Here is a 27,663-nt window from a genome sequence, read left to right on the forward strand (position 1 = left end):
TTAACCGCGGTTAAGCCCTTGGTTCACCTTGAACAGTCCCTATAACATAACCAATCGTGTCCGCTTGGACGTGTTTGGTTGAAGTAACTTCGTAATTTGTCAGCTGACACTATCATAATTTTGTTTGTTTTTAAATGATACCCCAGACGCCAGTAATATTATATGTAATTAGTTCTTAAACATAAATATCAAAAAAGAAAACTTATTAGCCATAATAAATTTTGTGTCATTTTTAAAAAGGAAATAATTTGTTGTTTGTTTTTATTTTTTCTCGCACTTATTTCAATATCTTTGACATTTGACGTTTAGAAAACAGCTCCGGACGTGGGTAATTACTGTTCCAAATTGATGACGTATAAAGGGGCTAATTGGTGACGTCACGTATCTCAAGCGGTTATAACTATAACCCCTTGGACGTGTTTGGTTAATACCATTTAAGAACGGTAATTACCGATAGACCGCTTGGAATCGGTTCAAATATTTCCAGATCGGTGGATAGGGAGGCGAGGATCGATGGAATGGCCAGCACGGTCTCCCGATCTGACGCCATTAGACTTTTTCTTATGGGGATATGTGAAAACTATTGTATACAAAACTAAACCCACTGACTTAGCTGACTTACGAAGACGAATAACCCTGGCAATTAGATCGATCACACCTGAGATGTTGAGTAACTTTAGAAGAAATTTCTATTTACGGGTAGGGTGTCGCCAAGACGTTCGTGGCGAGCATTTTGAACATCTCCTACATTGCCATTATTGTTTAGATTTGTATTATGTATAAGTTTTTGAATATGTTGTAACAATTTTCGGCAAATAAATAATTTTCTTTTCTAAATGTTTTTTTTTTTGAATTTTACTTAATATTTTCGAAACAGTCAAAGATAGGTATAGGACATTGTATACAAAATAAGTCTAAAATGATCTGAGGAATCTAAAAATTAATTAACATACAGGGTGTTATGTTTAAACTAAGCAAGTTGGTATTGGCCACCGTTATCTGATACTCCCTGTATAAAAGGTTTTTATGAAAAAAAAAATGCGCAACTATAAAAACCAATCGACGTGTTCGAGCGTTTTTTCCAACACGCTCCCGTCTATTTATTAGCTAATTTATTCCATTTGGCTGACACACACTGTATATACAATGCATATTTCGTCAATTATGTTAAATATTATGTTAAGTATAAGTTTGACTAGATTGCTCCAAAAAATATTCAAAGGACTAATTAAAAATTATTTTGTAAAACAATACTTCGATTCTCTAATATGACAATTGTCCTTGTTAAGAATATATGTCCGATTTTTAAACATAACCAAATTTTCATATGAATGTATTTTTCTTTTAAGTCTAAATTAAAAAACACCCTACTATATTCCATAGAAAATTAAATATCTTTTTTAACGTAGTTTTAGTTAATCTATATGTTTTTCCAAAAAAACTCCTTAATCCGTAACACTCGTTAGAGTGTGTGAAGTATTAAAAGAAATAATGCTGATTCAATTTAATTATTTAAATACACACATCAAAAAGGCCTAGAGACAGAAGTTTTAAGCAAAATCCTGTAAATAAAAGAGAAGTATTATAAAACTATTAAACTAAAATAATATAGCGTATGGAGTCTGTTTATGTTTACGCACTTTCATTCGGAAAGTTTTAAATAATTCGTATGTTTTGAACTCTCTTCTCGGCAAGTATGATTGAATTGGTAGTTGGATTACTCTTGTGAGTTATCTCAAAAACCTTAACATTTTACTATATCTGTCATGTAAAATTCAGCTAAAATATAAAATTTCTTCCATTTAAAATTCTAATTCCAATATTTAGTTTTTTTTTTCAAAAAAAAAATTGTTTAGTTAACATATACTTTTTGTAAAGTTGTGGACAAAAAATATATAATAAATAAAACGTTTTTTAAGATGTAATAATCTATATGTTAATGTTCTAATATCATTTAGCAGTTTTATATTATCTCTTACCTTATCTGGAGGCAAAAGTTTCCCAGTAGCCAAAATTTTTTGTTGTTCCGCAAACAAGACTTTCAACGTGTTATGAACCTCCGTGTCTCCGCTCTGCAATCTCGCCGATAGAGACTGAATTTGCATTTGGATATTTTTTAAATGCTGCTGTTTTTGTGGAGTTAGTTGAATTGTTGTTATTCTCTAAAAAAAAACATTTTTTTTATTATAACATTGAAAAACATTAAATATGTGAAATCAAAATCAGTGTAGTTTTTTACCTGTTGCTGACGTTCACCTCCATTAGTATTATTATTGTTATTTGGTGTGTTATTATTTCGATAATGAAGGAGGTCCGGATTGTTAGTTTCCTCTAATATTTGGCCTAAAAGCTTATCGACTTCGTGGCTGTTGCTGGAACCATTACCCGAATTTCCCGATTCTTGCTGGAGCGAATGGATTGTAGGACTGACTTTTTGTTGTTTTGGCGTTATTTGCGGTTTTTGCCGTTCCTGAAAATGAAATAACTAATTTAATATGTTGTTTTGGTGACCCAGTTTAATTGGGTTTACTTTCAAGGGTCAATTAAAATCCAAGCTGTTTCGGCCTATATTAGGCCTTCTGCCTTAGAGTGAACAGAAAAATTAAAGCTTTTCTTATTAACAATTAAAGCAGGACATAGCTGTATTTTTTGGCAATTTCATTTAGTTTACTTGGTTTTCATTTATCTGGTTTTTGAGGAAATAGAAGTGTTGGTGTGTATCCAACAAAATTAAATTAATTATAGAAGAACAACGACAGAAGAAAACTGACAGAACTATTAAAATAATAAAGTCCTTAGTGTTAAATCGAGAGAAAGTGTAGCAGCTTTAGGACCTCAAATAAAACTGATAAACTTGTTTTTTAAACAGAAATAGCCCTGAAGACATTTATTTATTTATCAAAACGCATATGATGTTAAAAGGTCGAAATCCATAAATCATATGGATTTCGACCATAAATTAAAAAGCTTTTCAAGTGTACTTAACTAAAAAATAATACAAGAATAAAAATACAATTATAATTTAGTGTTTGTTCTTGTTAATTAGAACTAAGACCTCTGATTCTCTTTTTAAACATAGAAAGATAGCGACAAAATAAATAAATAGACTAAAAAATGTGGAATTATATAAGGAAAGCATATGACTTAACGGAGAATTCCTAGCTACATTAGTTCTATACGAAGAGACCGAAAACAAATAAGAATTTTGATATATGGAAAGGTATTTGAGATATTAGATAACTCAAGTCAATATGATAGTTAATTAGTTTATATGGAAAGAACATGTTTGTGTGAGAACACTGTGTTTCAAGACAATATAATTTTGACTCACAGCTATCTTTTAGGGCACATATTAATCACATAACTAGTAAAGCATCTAGAATGTATGGCTTTATAATTCGTAATTCTAAGGCATTCCATGTAACTTGTGCTAAGATTTTGTATGTATCTTATGTTAGAAGCGTTCTAAAATATTGCTCTGCCATATGAAACCCATAAGCATTGAAAAGCATATAGAGAAGATTCAAAACAAATTCCTAAGATATTTATATTATAGACAAACAGGTGTATATGAAAAGCACATACGTAGGTTAGAGATAATCAATTTGCACAACCCTCAAGGCTTAGAAAGTAGGAGATATATTTTTGCAATATCGTTTTTGCATAAAGTATTAAATAATTTTATAAATGCTCTGGATTTACTCTACCAAATTAACTTGTATGCACCTAGGTATATAAAACATTATCCTATGACTTTTTATATGGACACTACTTGTACCAATTATTATAACAATTCACCATTTTATTGAACGTGGAGTCAATAGCCAGGCTTAAGACAATACTCTCTAAGATTTGAGAAATGTAATAAAAAGTATCTGTAAATCTAAAATTACCAGATATGTAATAAGCATTGAATTGCATTGTATTATTTTCTTTCTCAATTGTATGTTAGTATATAGAATAGTTTAGTTAAGTTTCACCTACTCTGTAAATCGATGTATATCTGTTGAGTTTGTATTAAATAAATAAACCTAGTTGGAAAGTTTCCATTGTAAAAACACTTGTTGCTATTTTTATTTTGAGAGCCATTAATAATGGCCCAAATTACTTTGAGTTTGTTATTATTTTTATTATTAAATATATTTACAGAATAAAAAAACCCTTTTTGCTTGATCAATTTTTTGCTCTTAAAATTGTTTTTGTTTATTTAGAGCAGTTAATGTGCGGATTTTGCTTATTAAGTGTTGTAAAATTTAATCTGTCTCTTTGCAATTTTAACTTATTATAATTTAACTTATTATTATTATAGTAAACCACTTTTTGCTATTGTTATTACTATGAAAGGTTTTAGTTTTTTCTGGAAAATAGAATTCAAAAATGTGTCTAAAAATCTATTGAAATCGTGGCCTATGTCAGCATTAGATAAAAGTGCAATCCACTCTCAACTTTTTAATGCTATATTATATTGTTTGGGCAGAAAGGTCTGTACTTAATAATGTTTGTGTAATTATGTGAAGTAACTTTAAAATTGTGTCCGTAGGTCTACATTTGACTAATGTAATATTTAACTAAAGGTAGTTCCCTAGAAGTCATCATCTAATGAAGACGTGATATAGCGAAAAAAATAATTTAGCATAGCAATTTATAATTTAATCAGATGTTTCTTATTTATCTACATTTAACTATTTGATTTTTAACTAGAGGTAGTTTCCTACGGCTTCCATCTAATCAAGCAAAAATCTTATGGTAATTTTTCACATATACAAGAAAACACTCACCATTTTAGCCTGATGATGTTGAATACTAGGCTGGACCATCGCCTGTGGCTGTTGCTGCTTCGTAGGCTGTATGGGCGGTACGTGACTGTGTGGCAACACCGTATGCAACTGTTTTTGAGGAGGTTGCTGTTGTTGTGGCTGTTGCTGTGGTACCGGTTGTACGGGGCTGCTCATAGGTTTAGTCGTATGCGCAACGGGCGACGGAGACTTTACGTTATGATCCAACGTTGTCAAGTTCGGTTTCCGGTCAATCATCGTTGCGTTATCGCTTTGTGCGTTGTTTTGGTGATCTTGTGGTAGAGGTTTAAACGGAGCTGCTTGGATTTTGTGCACCTATATAGTTAAGAATATTGTTTTTATTTTAAAATTGTAAAATTTTGTATAAAACTAGGTGAAAAGAATTTTGTAAAGATGGTTGTTTTGAGAAAAAGACCAGCGAGCAAGATTTTATAGAAAGAAATGTGTAGTATTAAATAAAACAATAAATCTTAAAGAAAATTCTCGTTTAACGTTACCTCACTTACTTTCTTCACAGGTTTCATTTTTGGGCTCAATTTCTTCTCGTTTTGATCTTTGTTCGGTCTCTGCATGAAGATGGTTTGACCATTTACAGTTACTTGGCCATTTCTAAAAAAAAGGGGGAAACAAAGATAACCATACAGGGTGTCCCATAAATAATATTAAATAATTTAACAGCAGACTTCTTTTTGAGAAAAAATTAAATAAAGTTAAATTTTCCTAGCCCGACAGTCAAAGACAACCAAGATACAGGGTGACAAAATTCATGTCATTTTTTTGAATTTTGGCCATAAATTTAGCATATATTCTTCGTTTTTAACAAAATTTGGGCAATAGGTTTGTATATCGCAACTCTTAGAATGACCCTTAAATTATGTCATTGAGGGCGCCATCAGCAACATTTTAATGTTTTTTAAACTCTAACTTTTTTACGATTGGCATAATTTATATTATGCCAATTTATAGTAGTAGCGATTTTGTAGCTTCATTGTTCATTCACAGTTTTTATCTAGAAGTTGTAGCTTCCTATTTTATGTTTCTTTTATCTTCAATGTTTTTTTAATCCTTGCAACTATTATATGTTCACATTATGTAATTTTTTAGTAGATATGATCAGAGTTATGAATTGTTACTAGGTACATATATTTTCTTCAATAACAACACAAATATATTCTACTTGTGTTAATATTAAGATATTTTTAAAAGTGTTACCGAACATATAAGGCAACAAAGAGAGCTCTTTCGGAGATCATTTAGCTGTATAACTAATAGCTTAATAAATAATTTTCTAGTAAAACTTCATTTCAAAAATGTATTACAATTTCTTTAAATTTTTACTAAATACAAGTGTTTATATTGTGAGAGAGGATGCTGTTAAGCACACGTTTTTTTTTACTCGTTTTATAAGCGATTATTTAATAATTTTCTCATGGAATATCAAAGAGATGATTACTTTTAGTAGATTTTGGAATAAAAACTGTGACAACTAAAAAAAAGTATCCTAAATGTGCAGAAAGACGAGAATATTCCTTCTCCAAAAGAAATACCCACGGCAGATCTAACAGTTAAAAAATACCATATAAGGATATTTTGTTGATTTGCCATTGAAAAATGTTTAATGGTTTTGTGGCTGCTTACTATATTAGAATTACTGATTTTTATATTACTGACCTCTTTAACTGCTCCAACTGATCCGGCGTTAAATTGACAACGTAAGAAGTGGGATTGTTATTTCCGCTTTGCTGGTTTTGTTGCTCTTGCATATTCTGATGCTGATGTTGATGCGATAGATTCTGTATTGGTTGTACTGTTTGTACAGGCGGTTGAGATTTCTGAAATGGTTGTACCTAAGAAACAAAGATGTGATTGACAGAACTTTAACATTGAATCATAAATCACCAATAGCTAACCTTTAAAATAGGTTGACTAGTTTGAGTATGAGCCTGTTGAAACCCTTGCACGGTATGCACCGAAGACTGAGGCACGTTCTGCGTTTGCGTTGGCTGAACACTCTGTATATTCTGCATATTCTGGGCGACCACGTTCTGTACAGAAGCGCTCTGACTCATATTCTGCGACAGGACGTTTTGCACCGATGCGTTCTGACTCATATTTTGAGACAAGACATTTTGTACTGAAGCGTTTTGGCTCATGTTTTGGGAAAGCACCGAACTCTGAGCGGCCGTCATGTTCTGCGCCAGGTTTTGAGCCACCACGTTCTGTACCGAAGCGTTTTGGCTCACATTTTGAGACAGAACGGCGCTCTGTGCAAGGTTCTGAGCGACGACGTTTTGAACCGAAGACTGAGCCAGGTTTTGTACGTTCTGCGCCATCACAGAGCTTTGGGCTAGGTTTTGAACGCTTTGCATAGCCTAAGAATAAGGTGAAATTATTTAAGTTAGTATGGGTATAAGAGAGAAAATATATGAATTTAATATGTTTGAAATAATGCGTTTTTTCATTAAATTTCAAACATAAAATATTTGGCACTTTAATCTAATACACGTTAAGTCAAAAAGCTTATGTATTAATAACTTTTATATCTAGAATTTTTTTGGTAAATTATCTATTTTAAGCATATGAAGCATGTATAGTATGTTCATTTGAAATTGAAATTAATTTAAGTATCAAATTAAGTTAACTGCACAAAAAGCTTTAAAATTTGTCTTAAAAATTGAAAAATACTTAAAAAACGCGCCAAAGTTTTTTTTAAATGCACATATATACCTAATATGCACAAAATTGAATAGGTATCTTAAGTTCTGTTCCTCAAAATCGTACATTCAAAGCTTTCTAAAAAGTTTGGCCGAGTTAAACCTATCAAAGTAAACCTGTAAGTAGTGCCACCAAGCTTTAAAATTATTAACTTATCGACATAGGTAATGATACAAATTATTGTATGAACGTTTATTTGGTAATTGCCCAACAAAAGCAAAATTATCCAGTGCTTGAAAAATCATACTTACTTATTATAAAAATTAAATAAGTTTAAATTATATACATTAATACATGTTTAAAAATATACATAAATTCAGATTATGATTAGATCCTGCTGATTATATCCGATAGGATTCTGTTCAGACGTTAAAATATTTATTAAAATGATCTATTAAATGCATAAAAAACATATTTCATTATATTTTAAAAATAGAACAAAAAGAATCTAGCTAAAAAGAGAGGAATTGCACCTGGAATTCGGAACAGAATAATAATTAATAAGGGAGATATTTTCTGAAGGAAGTTGAAGAATTATTCACTCTACTTCCAAAACGGACTTCAATATAATAAAAATTAATGGTTTACATTCAATTTTTTATAAGCATAAGTCATTTTAGACTAGGCAAGATAAATTTTATTTTCATTCTAAAGATTCCTGGTTTCAAGATACAAACTAAGATGGTATATTTCACAATATTTCTCTGATGTAGTTTTCATATCTGCATGTTGTCAAGGTATGACTCATAAATGGTGTCGTAAGTTCAGTGGAGATAGTATCAATATATTAAGGGTGACTCGTACCTTGCATTCTAATTTATGATGAATCAAGATTATATATAAGTCCAAGATTATAATAGAGTATATCAGAAACAACAAAAAACTTACAAGAAATGAAAAAAGAGTTTAGATGAACTTAGTCCAGGTTTTTATTTATCAGATTAGTATTTAAAAAAATGTTAATAATCAAAACGAAACTGATTTCACGATGTTTCCTTCTAGAAGAAAAGTTACTACAACTCATATATCATTAAAAATAATACGTAAACTAGAAATAAAACCGATATAATAAAAAAAGCAAGGATCCTCACCTGCGAGTGAACGCTATGTGGCACATTTTGATGTACCGCCTGTGCCTGGACAACGTTCTGCTGCGCCAACAAACTTTGAATTTGGGACTGCAGGTTATGTACTTGAGACTGCGATATACTGTGAACGGTTGGTTGTACCTAACAGGTAAACAAAACATTATAAATACGAAAGAAATTTGCGTGTACATCTACAGGCAACCTCGATAGTTTGAGACTAGTAAATAATTCGGACTACTGAAGCAAAGACCCTACTTTGTTTATTTATAAAAAAGAAATATTTAACCGAAACATTTAAAAAATATTGCAAAACATAACTTTTAAAAATAAAGAAATAAAATCATTTATTTTTCATACTACATATTTTGCTAGGGGTACTCGGGATATAAATTAAACATTTAAGTTCTCATATCCGTTATGGGTTGCCATTTTGGGGATTGTGCTCCAAGGGACTCCTTAACATAATTTTTACTATTCAGAAAAAAGCATTAAGGTATCTGTGTGGTGTTGGTCTGAGAGTCTCTTGTAAACCTCTTTTTGTAGCTGAAAGAATTTTAACAGTTTTCTCACTCTTTATATTGGAAACTGCAACACTCATACATAAGTCCGTAAGTCCACCATCCTGTACCAGTCATAATACTCGTCAAGTGGGCAACTTATCTCTTCCAATCCCCACCTCCTCACTTACGAGAAATTCTCTTATATTTATTAGTCGTAAAATATTTAATCATGTTCCTTTTTCGATTAGGACTGTTACAGACCTTAAAAAGTTTAGGAGAGAACTAAAGAAATTAATCTTACCAAAAGCTTGCTACAGCATTGAAGAGTATTTTAACGATTCATTTTAATATTTAAAATTATTTGGTTTTGTCTTGTTTATATAAAATATGCTTCTATGTACAATCAAAATCGATTCTGTATTCTGTTTTTGTCCTGTATAACCAAATAAATACTTGTATTATAAATTCTAGGATTAGGAAGCTTTTAGCATAAGTTTGTAAACTTGGCAAATAAAGTATATTTTGACTTTGACTTTGAAAAAGTAAAAAAGTAATAATAAATTCTCTTGCTGTAGCTTATTCAGTTTAACAGTTTAACTGTACAAAAAAACATATTGCACAGGTAATTTTTATAAAATAAATTCACCACTGTATATGACACTAGTATCACCTAGGTAGGAAGACCAATGTTCCATCTGTTTTGCATATAAATTAGGACAGGACGACGATGAAAAGTACATTTTACATATTAAAATGAAAGAAGAAGCACGAAAAGAAAAAGATTTAGATAAAGAAAGTAATAATTTGGTTTTCATCATGGATTTATAGGCTGTCCCTTTAGTACCCCATTCGAATGTCTGGTCCATAATTTTTGTTTGTTTACCTTAAAAACCAAATAGGGAACATGATATTTATGGAATGAATCAAATGGTGGTCTAAATGCTGAAAAGTTTGCCACACTAATAAGTAAATTTATGTTTGAGAAGGTAGTTTCCCAAAAAAAAGAAAAAGATGAAAATAAAATTATTATATATAGCGATGGATGTACGTATCAGACATGTCACGTAATATTGACCAATGCATTTTTAAATTTGGCTATCACAAACAATATTGTAAATGAACAAACGTTTTTGGAAGTTGGCCATACTCAAATGGAAGTGGACAGCTTTGATACAGCTAAAGAATAAAACTATAAATATTCCTGCCGAATATATTCCCATATTCAGAAAAGCGAGAAAAGTGCTGGAGCCTTATGATGTCGAATATATAGTCAAAGTTTACTGAATAAAATACAAGTTGCTTCACTCGGCGAAAAACCTTTTATATTTCGATCTCAAAGGCAGGCCGCCGAGCTCCTCGCCGACTGGGAACTAGCAAAAAATGTAAAGGGGAATTCTGGTAAAAAATAGCTATTATTTTAAGAGTTTCGTCTAATCCGAACTGTAGGGAAAGACGGAGCACGATTTTATAATAACTTTATTATCTGGCATAAAATTATTATTTAATGTACCTACTTGGGAAAAATATATACATTGATAATACTATAAATTATTTGTTTTTATGGCCACCAAACTAAATAAACTTTACATTATCAAAGCTTACGTAATTCAAGAACTAAATGGTTAAGTTTTTTTTTGTTAATAATTAGGTACTTAGATATCTTATTAAAGGTTGTTTTGGTACGACTGGTTTCCTTAGGATTTATTTTTAAATCAAAGTCAAAAGTTTGTGTGAAAAAATGCATATATTACTGTTACTAAACTTAACAACTAAAGATAGACATAACTACTAAGTACTGACATGTTTGAATTTTAAATGATTGATTACTACACTTTTTGACGTTTTTGTTATTTTGTCGGACTAATAATATCATTACCAAACACATTATAAGTAATAAACGTAATGTTTCATTCATAACCAGCCCAAAAATGTGGTGAATAAATTTGACTTCTAAAAATTGATTTTTTAGTTTATTTCCAACATTGGTTTGATGAGCTAGTTCTTCGAATTTACTAGTATATACTCAATATATATATTTAATATATTGTATATATTCTTAAATGGGACTACTAATCCAAAATTAGTTTCACTGTATGATTTAAAATGACAAAATTTAGTTTCGTCTTCGCCTAACGTATTAGATTTCCTAAAGCTTATACATACATCGCAAGAATGTTTTTCTACACATTTCCTTAAAAAATATCCTGTAACATAAACTAAAGCATTACCTTCAGGGGTCTTAAGATTCTGATAATATTTTGTTAATACTTAAGACTTGTTCAGAAGAGATGACTTTTAAGGAATACACAAGAATATGCTGGGTAGTTGTCATCTAGGAATTTTTGAACATCGTCCAAAGTAACTCCTACTTCCAGGGATCTTTTTGCGTGAGAGCCTTCCTTTTCCAGAGTTTAAATTTCTTATCTTAATTGAATTTTTCTTGTAGTCATTGCCGAAATCTTTATTGACGTTTGACAGAACTTATCTTGAAAGTAAAATTTATTTTAGATAGACGATACCTGTTTAAATACAACATTAAAATTTAACTCGAAATAATTTAAAAAAAATTAAGGTAATGTTTTTTGGAATTTAGTCAACTTTACCCAAACTGAAATAATAAAATCTAGCAAAAAATAAAGATTTTTTTACTCAGGAGCTAAATAACTATTATAGGGGTAGCGTCGTATTTATTATGAAATTACTAGGTTCTTCTTAATTTTTATTGTACTTTAAGTAAAACATTTGAGTATGGTGCAAGTGTAATTGTTTTGCATATTATAAAAAAGTTCACAGTGCTGATTCTTTCACTTACCTGTATTATTACATACATCCTTCTGGACAGAAACATTAACCTGCATCGGAGTGTCAGTTTGCACGCAAGCGTACATTTTCCTATACACCAAAAAATTGCAAATATTAAAAGGTACCTTCTATAATACATATTGCCATTATAAGTGCACAAATTAGAAAAAAACATAAAACATACTTGTCAATGCTCTGGTCAGGAACAATGTAGGAATTGCGTCGGATCTAAGACGTTGATTTGAAGGGGACATAAAACTGCTCTCCGCAAAATGCAAGCTACAGATATTAACATTGTTCCGGAGTAAGATCGGCATATCTATGTTCGCCCGTAAATCCCAAAATACCTTTCCAGAGTTGGCACCTATAATCCATTTTTTATATTAATTTAAAAAAAGAAACAGGAACCAGATCATAAACTAGGAATGCAATCATGAATTTAATAAACAACTAATTCCAATGTACTTACCTATTTTCATTTTTCGGACATCTAAAAAACATTAAACCACTTCCACGCTTTGTAAAACAACTGTCTACCGAACAATAAGTCGACATTTTAATATAATAGATTATAATAATAATTTACCAGTCCACTGAGTCCACCCGGTACAACTAGTAATAAAACGCTCGCACATCAAAACGATTTATACTCTACTCACTGTGTAACCGAACAGATTCGATTGTTAGAGCGTCGCCCGGCAAATGAAGTGAGGGGCGGTGAATAGGTAATTCGGCGCGTGGAGCCCAGTGAAGCAACTTGTATTTTATTCAGTAAACTTTGATATAGTGCACAATACATTTAAGAACTTCCGAGACATCAAAGTCATAAAAGGTCGTCATATGAAAGGAAGCCCCCAAGGTTTGTTTAGTTCATAATTTAAGTATTTAAATAAATTTACCCTATAGTATTGTTTTTTTTTTAGTTTACGGATATAAGAGCTCTTCAGTATCATATCCCAATAGAAAATGTTTTGGAGAATTTTTTTGAGAGTTTTATTCAATTTCGTGTTTGTTACCCAATATCTTCACTATTGCGGAGGGTTGTTGGGTGAGGTCAGAAATAAAACAGAAACCTGTTTACCTAAATGTCAAATGGATTCTAGTTTGCCCACAATAACACCTACAATTTAACCCATGTTAAAAATAATTCCATGCTCCTATTATAAATGTATTTTAATTATAACTAAAGAAACCTAGACTTAGTGTCCTGAGGATGACTTAATATAAGTCGCTGACCCCATCCAACAACTCTCCGCAATAAAGTTTTATGCAAGTTGAGTTATTTAAAATCATTTTTATCATTATCCTATAAAATTACCCTTTTGGGGCTTTAGATGGTTTGCAGTTTATACCATCGCAAGATTATAAATATTTCCTGCAGCCATATTTATTATTATGCTTACCTGTGAATGTAAACTGTGTATAGGTTGGGGCTGCACTATTTGCATCGGCTGTTGAAGCGCGTTTACAGTCTGATGTTGAATTGTTTGCTGTACCGTTTGTTGTTGTATTTGAGGCTGTAAGGACTAAAGATCACAAAAATTAATAAAAAAAAAATTCAACAAATAACTGATTGTACTTGTTTTACCTGTAAAGTGTGCTGTACTTGAGGCTGCACAGTTTGCTGTTGTACGGTCTGTATCGTTTGACTTTGAACCGTTTGCTGCTGTATCGTTTGTACAGACTGTTGCTGTATTGTTTGAACCGTTTGTTGGACTGTTTGTTGGTCCATTGAAGGCTGTAGTACTAGACCGTTAAGACCCAACAGACTTTGAAGTATCAACTGACTTTGAATGTCCTAAAAATAGAAATGGGTGTAGATTGCAAGACGTAGTATATAATTTTTTTTTTAACGAATGTGCCCTCTGGATATGATAATAATACAGTGAAAAATTTAATATGTATTAGAGTAGAGTAGAATTAAGTAGCTTTTTCATGTTATCAAAATACAAATAAAAATGTGCAAATAATGTTGGACAAATAGGTTATGTATTTAAAAAACACTTATAGTTCCAAGGCAGACAACTGATTTTACTATGCTGTTGCGCCACTGTGAAAAATAATCATTTTTTAGGTTAAGAGTAAATCGTTAAAGTAAAAGCTTAGTGTTTCCTCAATTGAATAAAAAAAACCTCCGATTTTAAGGACTTTTTTTAGTGTATTTTGAGAAATCTCTGGAGAAAGTTCACGTATTTCTGGGGGTAATTTGCTAAAGACCTTTGGACCATAATAAGATAAAATTCCAGTTCTAGTTTTTTTCCACTCTATGGTATGCAAGATGTATATTGTTATAAGTCATTAAAATAATAATAAAGTCCAACATATTGAATTCGCCCTGAGGATGAAAATATATTTTGCGAAACGTCGGCAAATTTAAATAGACTTGGACTTTTATTTTATTGATCCCTAAACTCAACAATATGCCAATCAATATAATCTTATTTGGATCATTAAATTATTTAAAAAAAAATGCATAAAAAATAACTTAAAGCCTACCTGATTCAAGGTTGGATCATGCTGCAACATCAAACGTCCATCGTCGCCGACAGTTAATTTAAACCCCCCGCTCCTCTGCAACATCAGACCGTTATTTATGGTAAAATTAGGAGTGATAAAGGTAGAATTAAATGGTGACGCCTGCGCCGTAGGCGGAGGGTTGTTTGAGATCATACTTCCTTGGAAGTTTTGGTTTAGCACCTGCATAAACAAATTATTATTAATATAAATTGGAATTGTGTTTTCAAAGTAACGAGCTTAATCATAATCAAAAATTGTTCCTGTATCTTCCTGTTCATGATGCCTACCCATTTCAAAGAAATTTAATGAAAACCGGGAGGTCGAATACAGATTTGTGTTTAATTTGCAGACAAGCTAAAGATAATCCATATCATCGCTTTTCATGTTTTAGTCAGGTCAGATCTTTGTCATTATACATTATAAAAATCATTAAGCGATTTACAAATATTTTAATAACCAATTTAATCAAGTTCAAATTTAAGGTTAAAGAAGATTGTAAAAATAAATTAGTCATAGCATTTATTGAGAGATTTATAAATTACATATTAGAAAACCGAAATATCAATGATAGTCATTTTCTCAGGAATTATAGAGAGTACATCAATCCAATACTTAAAAAAATCTTAGTAAAGAAATGCAACAACAATTTATTAACTTAATGGAAAAAATATGATGTAATATTTTACAATGTCAAAAACTCTAACAATAACTTGCTATCTGCTAAGTTGTCGGTAAATTTATTATATACACTATCGGCAAAAAGTGGAGAACGAAACACATTTTTGTTAATTATTTTTTTTGTTTTTGTAATATTTTGTTCTTATTTAAAAAATAACTTTAATGGGGCACAATGAAACTTTACATTAGATTTTTTACACTTTAACAGGATCCAAGCGGAAAATTTATAATTATATATTTTAATAAAAGGCAAAAAGTGGAAAAACAATGTATTTATTTAATTTTTCCATAGAGTATATAATATCATACTCATGGAAATCACCATAATTAATATCGAGTTGCAAACCCCTTAGTCTTAATAACTTTTATACACCTCGAATTCATTGACAGCATTAGTCCCAACTAGCATTTTTGTCAACAGCTACGTAATCGCGACTATAAAGAATACTTTAAAGTTGTGGTTACTAGTCGCGGGAACCGTTTAGGCACCGTTCTGTTACCACTTTTTTACCAAAATTGGGAATGATTTTGCTGTAGCAAATACGTAATTCTATCGTCCCGGGAACTTCTTTTTAACGTCCCATAGTTGTTTTCGGGATGTCATAAAGTAGTAATTGTGCGATGGCGTTGTATCGGGGTTAATCTACTTCATATTATATTTAATATAGCTGATATTATCGCTTACCGGAGTGGAAAAATGTAAACGAAGCAAATTTTACTGTTAAACATAGGCAATATAGGACGAAAATAAAGAACGCCTCATTAAAATAAAATCAACAAAAAAATATACCAAGTCTAAATATTTAAATTTAATTTTTTAAAGAAGGTAGATAATTTTTTTCACTCCTCTTTACTCCTATGAATATAAGAAGTCTATAATTTAATAAAAATTGCATAAAATGTAAAAGTATTCCAATTTTAGCAAATTCATAAAATCGTGCAATACCTTTTCACAAAATGGAGTCAAATAATTTAAAAAAATATGGCGAATTGTGGTTAGAGTTACCAAGAAGTTTCTTTTGTTACTTCAAAGTAAAAATGACTTAGGAATAAGTAAATTATTTCAAAAAAATGCTACTATAAAGTATATTTTACTGCATAGTAGAAATAATTACTTAAAGGTAATTTGCTTTAATAGCCAAGGTGGTAAATATTACTTTAAAGAAAAAATAAGGGTAACTATTTCGGTATTGTTACTGATAATATTACTTCAAAGTGTATTTCAAAGTTCCTATGTAGTCGCAAGAACTTGAAATTTAACTTTGTAATCGCGCTTACTTAAAAGTTCCCATTCAATCGTCCCACCGACCAATATATTCTACTTTATAGTAACGACGTTGTAAAGGTAATTAGGTCAGGTCGCTAAGCGGTATCAGCTACCATCAGAGTTACCGCAAAGTAATAATTACTATATAGTCAAGTATTAAGTTAATATTACGTATTTCTTACTACTATTTTTTACTTGGCAGTTATTTAAACTTATATATATATTTTTTTGGTACCAGTTACCGATTTATTACTTGAATAAAGTAATATAGTCAAGCAATGTTGTAGCCGTAACTAAAATTGCTAGTTGGGGTTTGTTAATATATTCTGGACTTATGGTCAATGGTCAATTTTATTTAATTCATGAAATAATTCATCCTGGTTTCTGAATTTAGCCTTGTTCGTTGTCGTCGATCCAATTCTTCCCAAAGATTTTCTATAGGGTTAATATCCGGGCACTGAGCGGCCACCTCATGACATTAACTTTATTGCTAGCTAACCATTGTTTCACAAGTACTGAGGTATTTTTTGGATCGTTATCGTGTTGAAACGTCCACAATAATGGCATGTTGTCTTCAGCATGTGGAATCATTTGCTGCTCAAGAATGCGCCGATATTTAAAACGATCCATTTTACCTTCGACATGCACTAATGGACCAACACCCGCATCATAACATTTCCGCCGCCATGTTTTATAGTGGGCAAAGTGTATTTAGAATTAAGTCTACAACTCTTCGGACATCTTACCCACTTTACACCATCGGATCCAAACAAATTAAATTTATTTGGATCCAATGGTGTAAATCATCATCAGTGTCTCATCCGAAAATAAAACAATTTTCCATTTTTCCACGGTCTATGAAAGATGATCCCTTGTAAACTTTAGTCTGGTAGCCCTGTTCCTAGAGGAAATAAAAGGTTTCTTTGCTGAACGCCGCCCATACAGTCCCATTTCACTAAGGCGATACCGAATGCTTCGAATTGAGAGTGAAACTTCTGGAAATTCTTGTTTAACGCTACTAGCTGAAGCAAATGGGTTACTGGTTAGAAACCTCTTAATTTGTCTATCTTCAGCATCATTAGTTTTTCTGGGTCTTCCGATCTTCGGAGGGCTTTTAATAGCTTTTCTGATCTTCCAAAAGGAAATAACCTTGCTTAAAATTGATCTATTAAGATTTAAATCTTTAGCTATTGAAGCTTGCCCACTATTAAATTTGTCAACAATTATTTTTTTACATCGTCCGATAAGCTGTATCCGCGGGGCATTTTTAAACCGGTATAGGATACAACGTAGGTTTAACTGAACTCAATTTCAGTCAAACTTTGCAAAATTAAAAAAAAAACAAAGAGATAAGACAGGATTGCTTCTTCACTTTTTGCCTCTGCTAAATTATACAAATAAAATTATTTATAAAAAGGCGGGTATTTCAATGTTTATTGGCAACAAAACAAACAACATTCCAAAGAGATTTAATATTAGACCTCGGTAAGAAAAAAAGTGTTATACAGCTTAAAATAATACAATATTTTAAATGTTTCTCCACTTTTTGCCGATAGTGTATGTGTTATTTAAATATTGGTGAGAAGAGTAGAGTATTAAAACTGAAAATAAGTTAGAGAAGTATTATTAATAATGAATTATATTGTTTATTTAGGAATATGTATTAGGTTTTTGTAGATCTAATTTATATTATGTATTATGTATATCTAATGTTTGAGTTTTTATCACTATTAGATTTAAATACATCTTTATCATAAATGAAAAGAATATATTATAATTCCTAATCATTCTTCTTAGGAAAAAGTAAGACTGCAAAACGGAATGGATAAAAAACTTGATACAACAGAATGAGATGCTTGTTAAAGCAGTACAAGAACTGGAAATTGAGGCGACTGAACGAGTGCAACATCTGGAACAAAAGCTACAAAAAGGCGCAGAATCTCTTTGTCAGGTGAGTGGTTTTCTTATTAATAAAAATAGGAAAGTTTCCCTGCTTATTTTTAATCATCTTGAGTGAAAAATCCATGTTTCCAAAGTGTCCGATCCTAATAATTTATTAAACCTAAACAGCAACATACTAGCATGCCTTATTCACTAATTAGGTGATTAGTGAAGAAGTTTAGGGAACATGACTTTGTTGTCGATTTACTGGAAGAACCTTTACAGAAAATCTCTCACCTGGAGGATGATATTAAAAAACATTCTTGAATTTATCAGACGCATAAGGGAGGATGGAAAGTGGAATACCGATGGCTTGTTCTTTTATAATATTACTAGGGATGAGCTGTTGGGGCCTAAATGCAAATGCTATACAAAGAATCAGTTTATGTAAGTTTATCTATTTATTAATCTATTTATAAAAGGGTAAAAAAAAATTATTATTTATTAATTAGGAGGATATACGTATTTTTTTCAAGATCCTACCTGTACTACCGGCGTCGCTGGATTAATTGTAGGTTGTGGCACTGCAGCACTAATCTGGATATTCTGAATATTTTTCTTAGGATCGAAGGGCGATGGGGAGGCGGGGGGCACTTGTTGAGGGTTTTGGGGAACAGGTTGTGGCGTAGTAGGCACCGAGTTGTGCTCGCTCTCGCTCTGAGAGGTGTCGCTCTCAAACTGAATGTCATCCTCGTCCCCGATACCTAAAAGAAAATGTAAATCAATGCCTTTTTCATTCACCTAAAAATTTATTATTCTCTTAGTATTGACGGTATATACAGAGTGTTAATATATTATGTATGTATAATAAATTTCAGGCGATTCTTTGAGTAATTTTAAGACAAAAACTTACATTTTAAGACAACAGCTTTATTTACGAGATACAGGATGTTAAATTTAAATAAACATATTTTTTTCGTGATATCTTAAATATTATTTATCTAAGTTTGTTGTAATTGCGTGGTGTAATTTACTAGCCTTACTAGTGTACCTTACTAGTAAGGTGTTGATATCAAAATCATTTATTACCAAAAAATAGAAATACATAAAGGGTGTAAGATTACTGAACATTTTGTGCAAACAAACTCCTTCTTAATGCGGGCAAGACAAATAGAATGATAGGTTCACTAAGAAATGGGGACGATACTATTAATCAGAACCAAAGTGTAAAATTCTTAGACATTCATCTGGATGAGATTCTGCAGTGGGACATACGTGTCCAGGACCTAACGAGCCCACTATAAGAAGGGCATACTTTGGACTTTTTCATTCTATCTTGTCTTATGCCATACTATCCTGGGGACACGCACCCCAAGCAATTCGAATATTTAAAATACAGAGAAAAGCCATCAGGATCCTGGCAGGTCTAAACTATAGAGACTGTTGTAGGAAAGCTTTCAGAACTCTTGTTATACTAACTATGCCTTCTCTTTATCCACTTGAAAACTTTTGTCGATAAAAATAGACTGGGTTATGCGACTCATGCAGAGGTTCACGATTATAATACCACGTCCAAACATAAATTGGTTCCCATTTACCAACGTTTGGTGAGGTGTCAAAGTGCTCCAGAATATGGGGGTATTAAGTTTTTCAATAGAATACCTTTAGAGATGCAGAAACTGCATCATTTTGAGTTTAAAAATAAAATTAAAGAAGTTCTAGTTCAGGAATCCTTTTATTCATTTGAACAATTTTTGCATTACAATTTTTAACTTTTATACTTTAAACAACACAATTTTAAACAGTATAGACAGATTTTGTATTGTACTTTGTACCTTTTGTATTGTGTAAGCACTACTTTGTGTGTTTACATTAATAAAAAAATTGAACATAATATATATACATTTTTTCCTCCATGTATGTAGCAAAAGGTATTCTCCCGCGATTATAAATGCCGATTACGTTGACATCTAACATCTATGTGGAATGACCCTAACAAAAACTAACTAAAACAAAAAACAATTGTGACAAGGCAACGACAAGGAAAGAAAGCCGTGGAGAAGAGGACCACAAAAGCAATACTATTAAATAATAAGTACGACTTTAAGTCAGCATGAACACATTACAAATCAATTATAAACAATAAAAACTATTGAATTCAAAATATCAAAAACTCAGTGTAATAAAGATGATATAAACCCTGATTAGTAAAAAGATCATTTTTAATATAACTTTTAAATTTATGATAGCTTAAGTTTTTCACAAAATTTGTTAAATTATTCCATATTTGTACACCTACTACTGAGAAAGATCGATGTAATTGATCGGCGTTGAGGTACTAAAAAGTTCGTTTGAATATATTTGTTATATTTGTTATATAAATAAATGAAAAATTACAAAGAGCGCAGAACTCTGAACGCCCGACTGTCCTCAGATTCTTAGTAAGCAAACTTTATGCAGTCCGGAAAACAAAATACATAAAAGATCAAAAAAATCGAGGCAAATACTACTATTCTTAATCCCAAACTTACCAGACAACTTCATAATATTGGCCAGGTCCAATCTCTTCTTCACCTTCACTTTTGGCTTCTTCTTCAGCAATTGCTGCTGAATTTGAATGTGTTGCTGTTGCTGCGCCTGTTGCTGACTATTCACGATCGTTTGCTGAATATGCGTCGCGTTAATCGGCTGATTTGCCATCTATAAATAAACGTTTTAGATCCTTAAAAAGTTCACGAAAAATTTAACTAATTCTGACCTGTGTGGTAACATAAGTGGTAGAGGTGGCGGGAGCGAACTGCATCCCATTGGTCAACACCCTCACCATGGGTTGGGACCGCGCAGGTCCACCCAACTGTAGCAACTGCTGCGTTCCACACGCGGGCTGTAGTATCAAGCCTTGTGGGGATTGAGATGTTGCCTAAAACACAGTTTTTGCTTCAAAGATTTTTTTTTGTGAAATAAGAGATTATTTACCTGAAGTTTGGGAGCGGCTGTCGCCATGGGCGTAGCAGTTTGGGGCCTCAAAATAAACTGTACGCCCGGGGCTGCCAACATCGGCATCTGATTGAGCAACAGCGGCTGAGGGGTTTGCATTAGAGTGGCTGTCGCTGTTGCCGTCGTTTGGTTTGCAGCCGGTATCACAATTTGAGGACTAATAAAAATGTATTTATTTATTTCAATATACGGGAAAACCAATTTACAAAAATATTATTAGAAAATAGAAAATACTAGATAATAAAATAAAATAAGGAACATTATACAAGGAACGTACAATAATATACAACAATATATAAGGAACATAGAATAAAGTCTTAAGTCTTAGGTTAAAGTCTCAGATTAAAAATTTTTGATCTCAATGACCTAAGCCGCTGAAAAATGGAACCAGACTATTTTCATTAAAAAACGAATTTGTTTAAGAGAGTCACAATGGAGAAAAAATACCCATAATTGAATAAGGTTAAAAATCATTCTAAAAAGATTTGGTCAAAGGTTAATAGTTGGAATGTTCACTGTAGAGCTTCTTTTGAAATCCCTGAGATGTCGCAAGACTTAGCAATTATTACTTTGCCAGTATAGGTGATCTCAGTAGCGCCGGAACTGGTCAAATATTATTCTTCCAATACTATGTTCTGTTTATCAAATAACACCTTCAAATTAGAGAATCATTACAGAATATGATGTTTATAGATGATTTTCACAAATTAAGTCGAAATGTATGGGTAGTGATGAGATTAGTTATGACATGCTTCTTTTTAACATCGACTTTTTGGCTCCGGTGATAGCGACTATTTTGTCCTGTGAAAAACAGCTTTAGTAAACTCCCTGCCCAAGACTACAAATATTCTGGAGGAACTACGACCAATTAGCCTCTTAACGATCCTTGGAGAAATGTTTCAACGACATGATCAACAATTTTGTTCACTCTAGATACTTACTGCCAGATGTTCAGTCTGGATTTAGAGCTTATCATAGCATAGCAACAGCACTTAGTAGGATTACTAGTTGTATATCTAAAAACATGAATGAATCAAGGATCTCCTGTCTTGTACTTTCAGATTTTAGTAAGGCATTTGACCTCATTAACCATGATATGTTAATGGCTAAGCTGCACTTTTTTGGGTTTTCTGATCAAGCTTGTGGTTGGTTCTCATTGAATCTAAACCACAGAAGGCAGGTTGTGGACCTTGATGGGACTAGGCCTCACATTCAATATCAACATGGAATTACTCAGGGGTCCATTCTTGGACCCATACATTTTACCCTTTTTATTGCCGACTTACCATCTCAGATTCATCAACGCTCATTACATCTATATAATACTAAGACTTTATTTCCAACAGGCAATTTGCCCAATAACAGGAAACAGTTGCAGAACAATAAAAAATATATTTTTAAGAAAAAAAAAACACAAAAAAAATCTAAAAAAGTAAAAGAAAAGAAAAAAAAATAAAGTTACAATCTCAAAAATTATACAAAAAATTAGAAGAAATAACTATTAATATGATATAAAAACCCAATTATAAAAGTTTAACAAGATAATCACATAATTATTCATATTCAACAAAATTAAATTAAATTAACTGCAATATATCTACTAACTATAACTAGCACATATTGTACAATAGTGGCAATTTCAACAGGATGTTAGTTTGAGGCATTGGCAGAAAGAATGTTACAGGACTATCAATGAATCCATTCAGTAACCCATGCAGGAATTTTACAGAGAAGATCATTCTTCTGAGATGTAATGGATGTAGATTGAAGCGTTCCAATAGTTGCCGATGATCAAACCCTCTAACTGGATATATGCCATCCTGCCTGAAGGCCAAAAACTTAGCAAATCTACCCTGAACAGATTCAAGTAGACCAACATGGTTCTGATAGAGTGGGTTCCATATAATGCAGCCAAACTCCAGTTTTGATCTCACAAAGCAACAGAAAAGCAGTCTTAATGTAGATTCCAAAGTAAAACTCTGAGAACTTTTAATTATGAACCGAAGCCTTCTGAGAACTGACTTGGCGATGTTGTTGAAGTGTGGAACGAATGTAAATTCAGAACCAAAGGTGATACCAAGATCAGTCATTTGCTCTAATCTACTCAAACTAGTATCATTAATAAAGTAATTAAAATTTAAGGGTGTTTTTGATCTAGAGTAACTGACCACACTACTACATTTAGCCGCATTCAAACCTAACCTGTTAACAGTGCACCATACCCCCAATGTATTTAGGCAGCTCTGAAGAAAAACACAATCCTCCAAACCATATACATTTAAATATAGCTTCAAATCATTGGCAAAAGCCAGCCTGTGACAAGTGAGTAACTCAATGAAGTCATTTATAAAAAAACTAAACAGGAGAGGACCCAGATTCGAGCCCTGTGGCACACCCGTCGTTACGTTAAAAAGTTTCGATTTAAAGCCCTCATATTTGACATATTGAGATCTACCAATCAAGTAGGAATAAAATAAATTAAATAATCTCCCTGAAAAACCATACCGAGTTAATTTATGCAGCAAAATATAGTGATCTATCCGATCAAAGACTTTTTGGAAGTCGGTTAATCAAAAAATCAGTAGTCACCTTAAACAGTTTCAAATTTCTACCATCAAAGCATAAAAGTTGTTAACTGACATTTTGTGAAAATCGAGTTACATGGATTGCAAACAAAGTTACAATGGATTAGCAATGGAACTCTATATGTGACTATTCTTTTCATTTTACAAAGACGAGTATTGTTTGTGAATAATATTGATCCAAAGATTACTATGCATGAGAGAATCAGTACACACTGAAGTAGTAAAACTTGATTTTCTCAGATTTAACTTAAATGGAGTTAGTCACTTTTATGATTTGTGCAGATTTGATCTTAACCATTGTATGTTCACCCAAGTAAGATGACCCAAGCACAACCTAATTATTGTACTATACACTTGTAAATTGGCAAAATAAATATTTGATTTCCTTTTTATAAATGGTTAACCACATTGTACAGAGCTTCAGTCAATCTTAAAAAAACTTATAATCTTAGTCTAAAAATGTTACAAAACCACTTCAAAAATATAGAAATCAGTATCATGGGCCTCTGCCTTTTTATAATATGGCAGTTTTATGGTCTTAAAAAATAATTCTCTTATTAATGAACAAAATTATTAAATTTTTGCACTATTTTGAAAACATAGAAATATTTTTGTATGAAGTTGTGTAACACCCTCTCTACATAATATAGTGATATAAGGAGTACCCACTTCCAATATTTGGAAAAGAACCTTTTTAACAGAACTCTTAAAACAGTATTTTCACAGATTTCAACTAACCTAATAACCCACTCTAACAAGCATTAACAACTTGAAAAATCTTCTTACTTACTTAAAATTCTAACTTACCTAACACTGGGTTTAGGCGAAGGCTGCGGACTAGCACTAGGCTTGGGCAATATATTCAAGTGAGGCTTCAACTTGATAATATTCTGCGCCTGGGAAGTCTGAATCGGCCTTGAAATCAAATTATTATGTATAATTTGCATCACAGGAAAGTTAGGCTGGGGCGTCGGCGGCTTCAAACTAGGACTAGGAGACTTTAGGCTAGCAGGAGACGAATACGGCGATTGAGGATGATAATTCGGACTTGGATTCGAATAAGCCGGCGACATGTTCGCCATCAATTGCGGTTTCTTCACCAAGTTGAGATTGTTCGAGCCCACCACTGTACAGTTGGTGCTCATATTTTCATAGTCAATCTTCTCCTGCTTGATCTGAAAGGTGCTGCTACTTTTCGGTGACTTGCACATTTTTTGCAGCTGTTTGTTGGGGGTCTGAGACATCTTTTTTTACACTTATGCTGTTGAGTGGTTTATATCACTGGTTTTAAGTACATGTTTTAGTTTGAATATTTACACCTGGAATGTGGTACTACCTGAAACAAATAGATTAAGAATTATTTAGTAACGAACCAGCATAATACAATCAGTTCTTATAAGCATTTTTTTAAAATTTGGATTAATAGTTTTTAACAAACTGGTATATTTCCTAAATCCAACTAAACTAGAATGTAGTTTGAACGTTTTGCTGTAAAATGCTTTTTCTTTTTCATCTCTTGAGGAAACTTACCCTACTTAAAGATGTAAAATTTTATATAAAATTTAGACCACTTTCTATTCTTTGACAGATTAAGTTGATTTGGACAGATCCTATAAATTTTATGTATTATATAGGGTGTCAATTTGAATATGTACCACCCTCTATATTTCTGCCCCTGTATAAAATTTAAAAATTTCCGAAAAAGGGGATCAAGTGATTCCTCATTTTAAAGGTCTTTTAATTACCTTATCAAAAATACCACAGAGTCGACCTTTTTATTAAGAAGTGACATGAGAGATTTCCTCGACTAGTACTTGCATGGTAATCACTTTAGTAACAATTGACAAATTATTAAAAAAGTCAAGCATTGTGCGCTCTTAAGTATTTTTTTTTAAATGGTGTTTAATCTTGAGCAATGAATGGAAATTATTCTTATTTACGGGGAAAGTCAAAGATGTGCAAGAAGAACGACAGCATTGTTTAACGAAAGATATCCTAATAATCAATTGAAAAAACAAAAAAGAAGTAATTGTCGTATTTTGGATGAAGCTGCACAACTGGAATTTTTAGGTACCTTTAATGCACAACCCTCTACATCACTTTGCAGTGTATCACACCAGGTAGAAATGTCTTACAGTAAGAAAAGTACTAATGTTACATCATTTTCACAGCTTTTTGATAAAAGAATTAAGTTTTGTGAAATAATGACTAATTTTATAAAGAAAACCAAAATGTTTTACCAATTAATTGCTTTACTGATGAGTGTTAATTTTTTTTACATGGAAATGTCAACAAATAAAATTGTCGCTACTGGAGTAATGAAAATCCGAGAATTTTTAGAGGAGGTCACCTGTATTATAGGGACATTATTTATTGAAGAAAATCTAACTGGTGAACTCTACCTTAAACTGCTGGAAGACACAATAGATACACCCTTAATAACATCTAGCTTAGAAAATCAAACTGATGCAGTGGGTAATGTGATTTTGCAAGAAAATTTAATATACTTCCAACAAGATGGAGCTCCACCACACTATTTTCTTCCTTTCTTCCAGTTAGAGAGTGGTTAAATGATAGATTTCCTGGAAGATGGATTAGTCGAAGGGGAGCAATTGAATGGCCACCACAATCACCCGATTTATTTATTTATTTAATAGACGGAATCAACCCCATTACAAAAAAAAAATAATATTACAAAGTTCAATAGTAAATTAACTTAAATAACTTAAAATAGCTAAAATACAAATATGTTTTTACAGGCAAACCAACATAAAATCAACAGAAGAGTTTACACAATCTCTCTAATTTGATTCCTAAAACTAGACAAGCCAATGCCCACAACTTCAATATCCTCATGCTTGATAATATTTAAGGTTCTTTCGATAGGGGAGTGAGTGGCATAGTTGGTACTGTGAAAAGGCAAAGCAAGTAGTCGGTTTCGTCTCAAGAGTCTTGAGGGGACATTGAAGCTAATTCTACCGAGAAGGTCGGGGCATACAATCAGACCATTAAGAAGCAAAGGTTAAATCACCACGAATACACCTTTCTCTCAATGTTGTCATAGCCAGCACTTCCCGTGCATCATCATAAACATGATCGTTCGGGATTTCCAAATTTAATTTAAATAGACAAAATCTCAAAAACTTATTCTGAATCCTTTCAAGGGCCAGACAGCTGTTCATGTAATAGGGGAACCATATCATTGAGCCATACTCCAATAAAGAAACCACCAAAGACATGTACACTCTGTCACAGGTCTCGAGTAAGAGACCTGAGTGGGAGTCTGGATTACTCTATAAAATTTCAGGTCATCTGCAAACAATAAAAAGGCACTATTTTCAAAACATGTAGCTATATCATGAATGAAAATGTTAAAGAGCAATGGTGAGCAGTGTCCACCCTGAAGTACACCAGAACATACATTGATATTGCTGGATCTAGCACTACCCAATCTAACCTGCTGAGCCCGGCTTGACAAGAAGCTTGTGAACCAGGCAACTATATGATTGGAGAAACCAAACACTCTCTCAAGTTTCTCCTGCAAGATTCTGTGATCGACTCTATCAAAAGCCTTGGAAAAGTCTGTATAAATCACATCCATCTGACATCTCCTCTCCTAGGCATCCAACAGATCCTGCTGATAAATCAACAAGTTAGTGATCGTAGATCTGCCTGAATTAAACCCATACTGCTGATTGAGCAACAGCTCCTTGCAATAGAAATAAATTTGGTTGTAGATAAGACTGTCCAACAGTTTTGGAATGGCTGACTGGATGCAAACGCCCCTATAGTTGCCTATTGGGTCATTATCATCTGATAAATATTGGTACCACAAAA

General features: G+C 32.2%; 1 protein-coding gene across 3 annotated transcripts in view; it reads right to left on the reverse strand.

The window, feature by feature from the left end:
- LOC126738943 (polyhomeotic-proximal chromatin protein-like) overlaps window positions 1-27,663 on the reverse strand; it is an 85,987-nt gene that overhangs the window by 40,951 nt on the left and 17,373 nt on the right. For 2 of the 3 annotated variants that reach the window (XM_050444438.1, XM_050444437.1), the window contains exons 3-17: window positions 24,634-25,162; window positions 21,221-21,398; window positions 21,003-21,164; window positions 20,776-20,944; window positions 18,788-19,008; window positions 14,398-14,598; window positions 13,490-13,699; window positions 13,305-13,427; window positions 8,603-8,740; window positions 6,707-7,168; window positions 6,468-6,643; window positions 5,294-5,405; window positions 4,779-5,111; window positions 2,240-2,470; window positions 1,980-2,162 (exon numbers count right to left, since the gene is read on the reverse strand). In XM_050444438.1, the coding sequence (XP_050300395.1) occupies window positions 1,980-2,162; window positions 2,240-2,470; window positions 4,779-5,111; window positions 5,294-5,405; window positions 6,468-6,643; window positions 6,707-7,168; window positions 8,603-8,740; window positions 13,305-13,427; window positions 13,490-13,699; window positions 14,398-14,598; window positions 18,788-19,008; window positions 20,776-20,944; window positions 21,003-21,164; window positions 21,221-21,398; window positions 24,634-25,070 (3,336 nt within the window). In that variant the 5' untranslated portion in view covers window positions 25,071-25,162. The remainder of the gene's footprint in view (window positions 1-1,979; window positions 2,163-2,239; window positions 2,471-4,778; window positions 5,112-5,293; window positions 5,406-6,467; window positions 6,644-6,706; window positions 7,169-8,602; window positions 8,741-13,304; window positions 13,428-13,489; window positions 13,700-14,397; window positions 14,599-18,787; window positions 19,009-20,775; window positions 20,945-21,002; window positions 21,165-21,220; window positions 21,399-24,633; window positions 25,163-27,663) is intronic. The other variant, XM_050444439.1, reaches the window with a different exon arrangement.

Source organism: Anthonomus grandis, chromosome 7 (genome assembly GCF_022605725.1).
Source record: "Anthonomus grandis grandis chromosome 7, icAntGran1.3, whole genome shotgun sequence".
Classification (NCBI taxonomy): domain Eukaryota; kingdom Metazoa; phylum Arthropoda; class Insecta; order Coleoptera; family Curculionidae; genus Anthonomus; species Anthonomus grandis.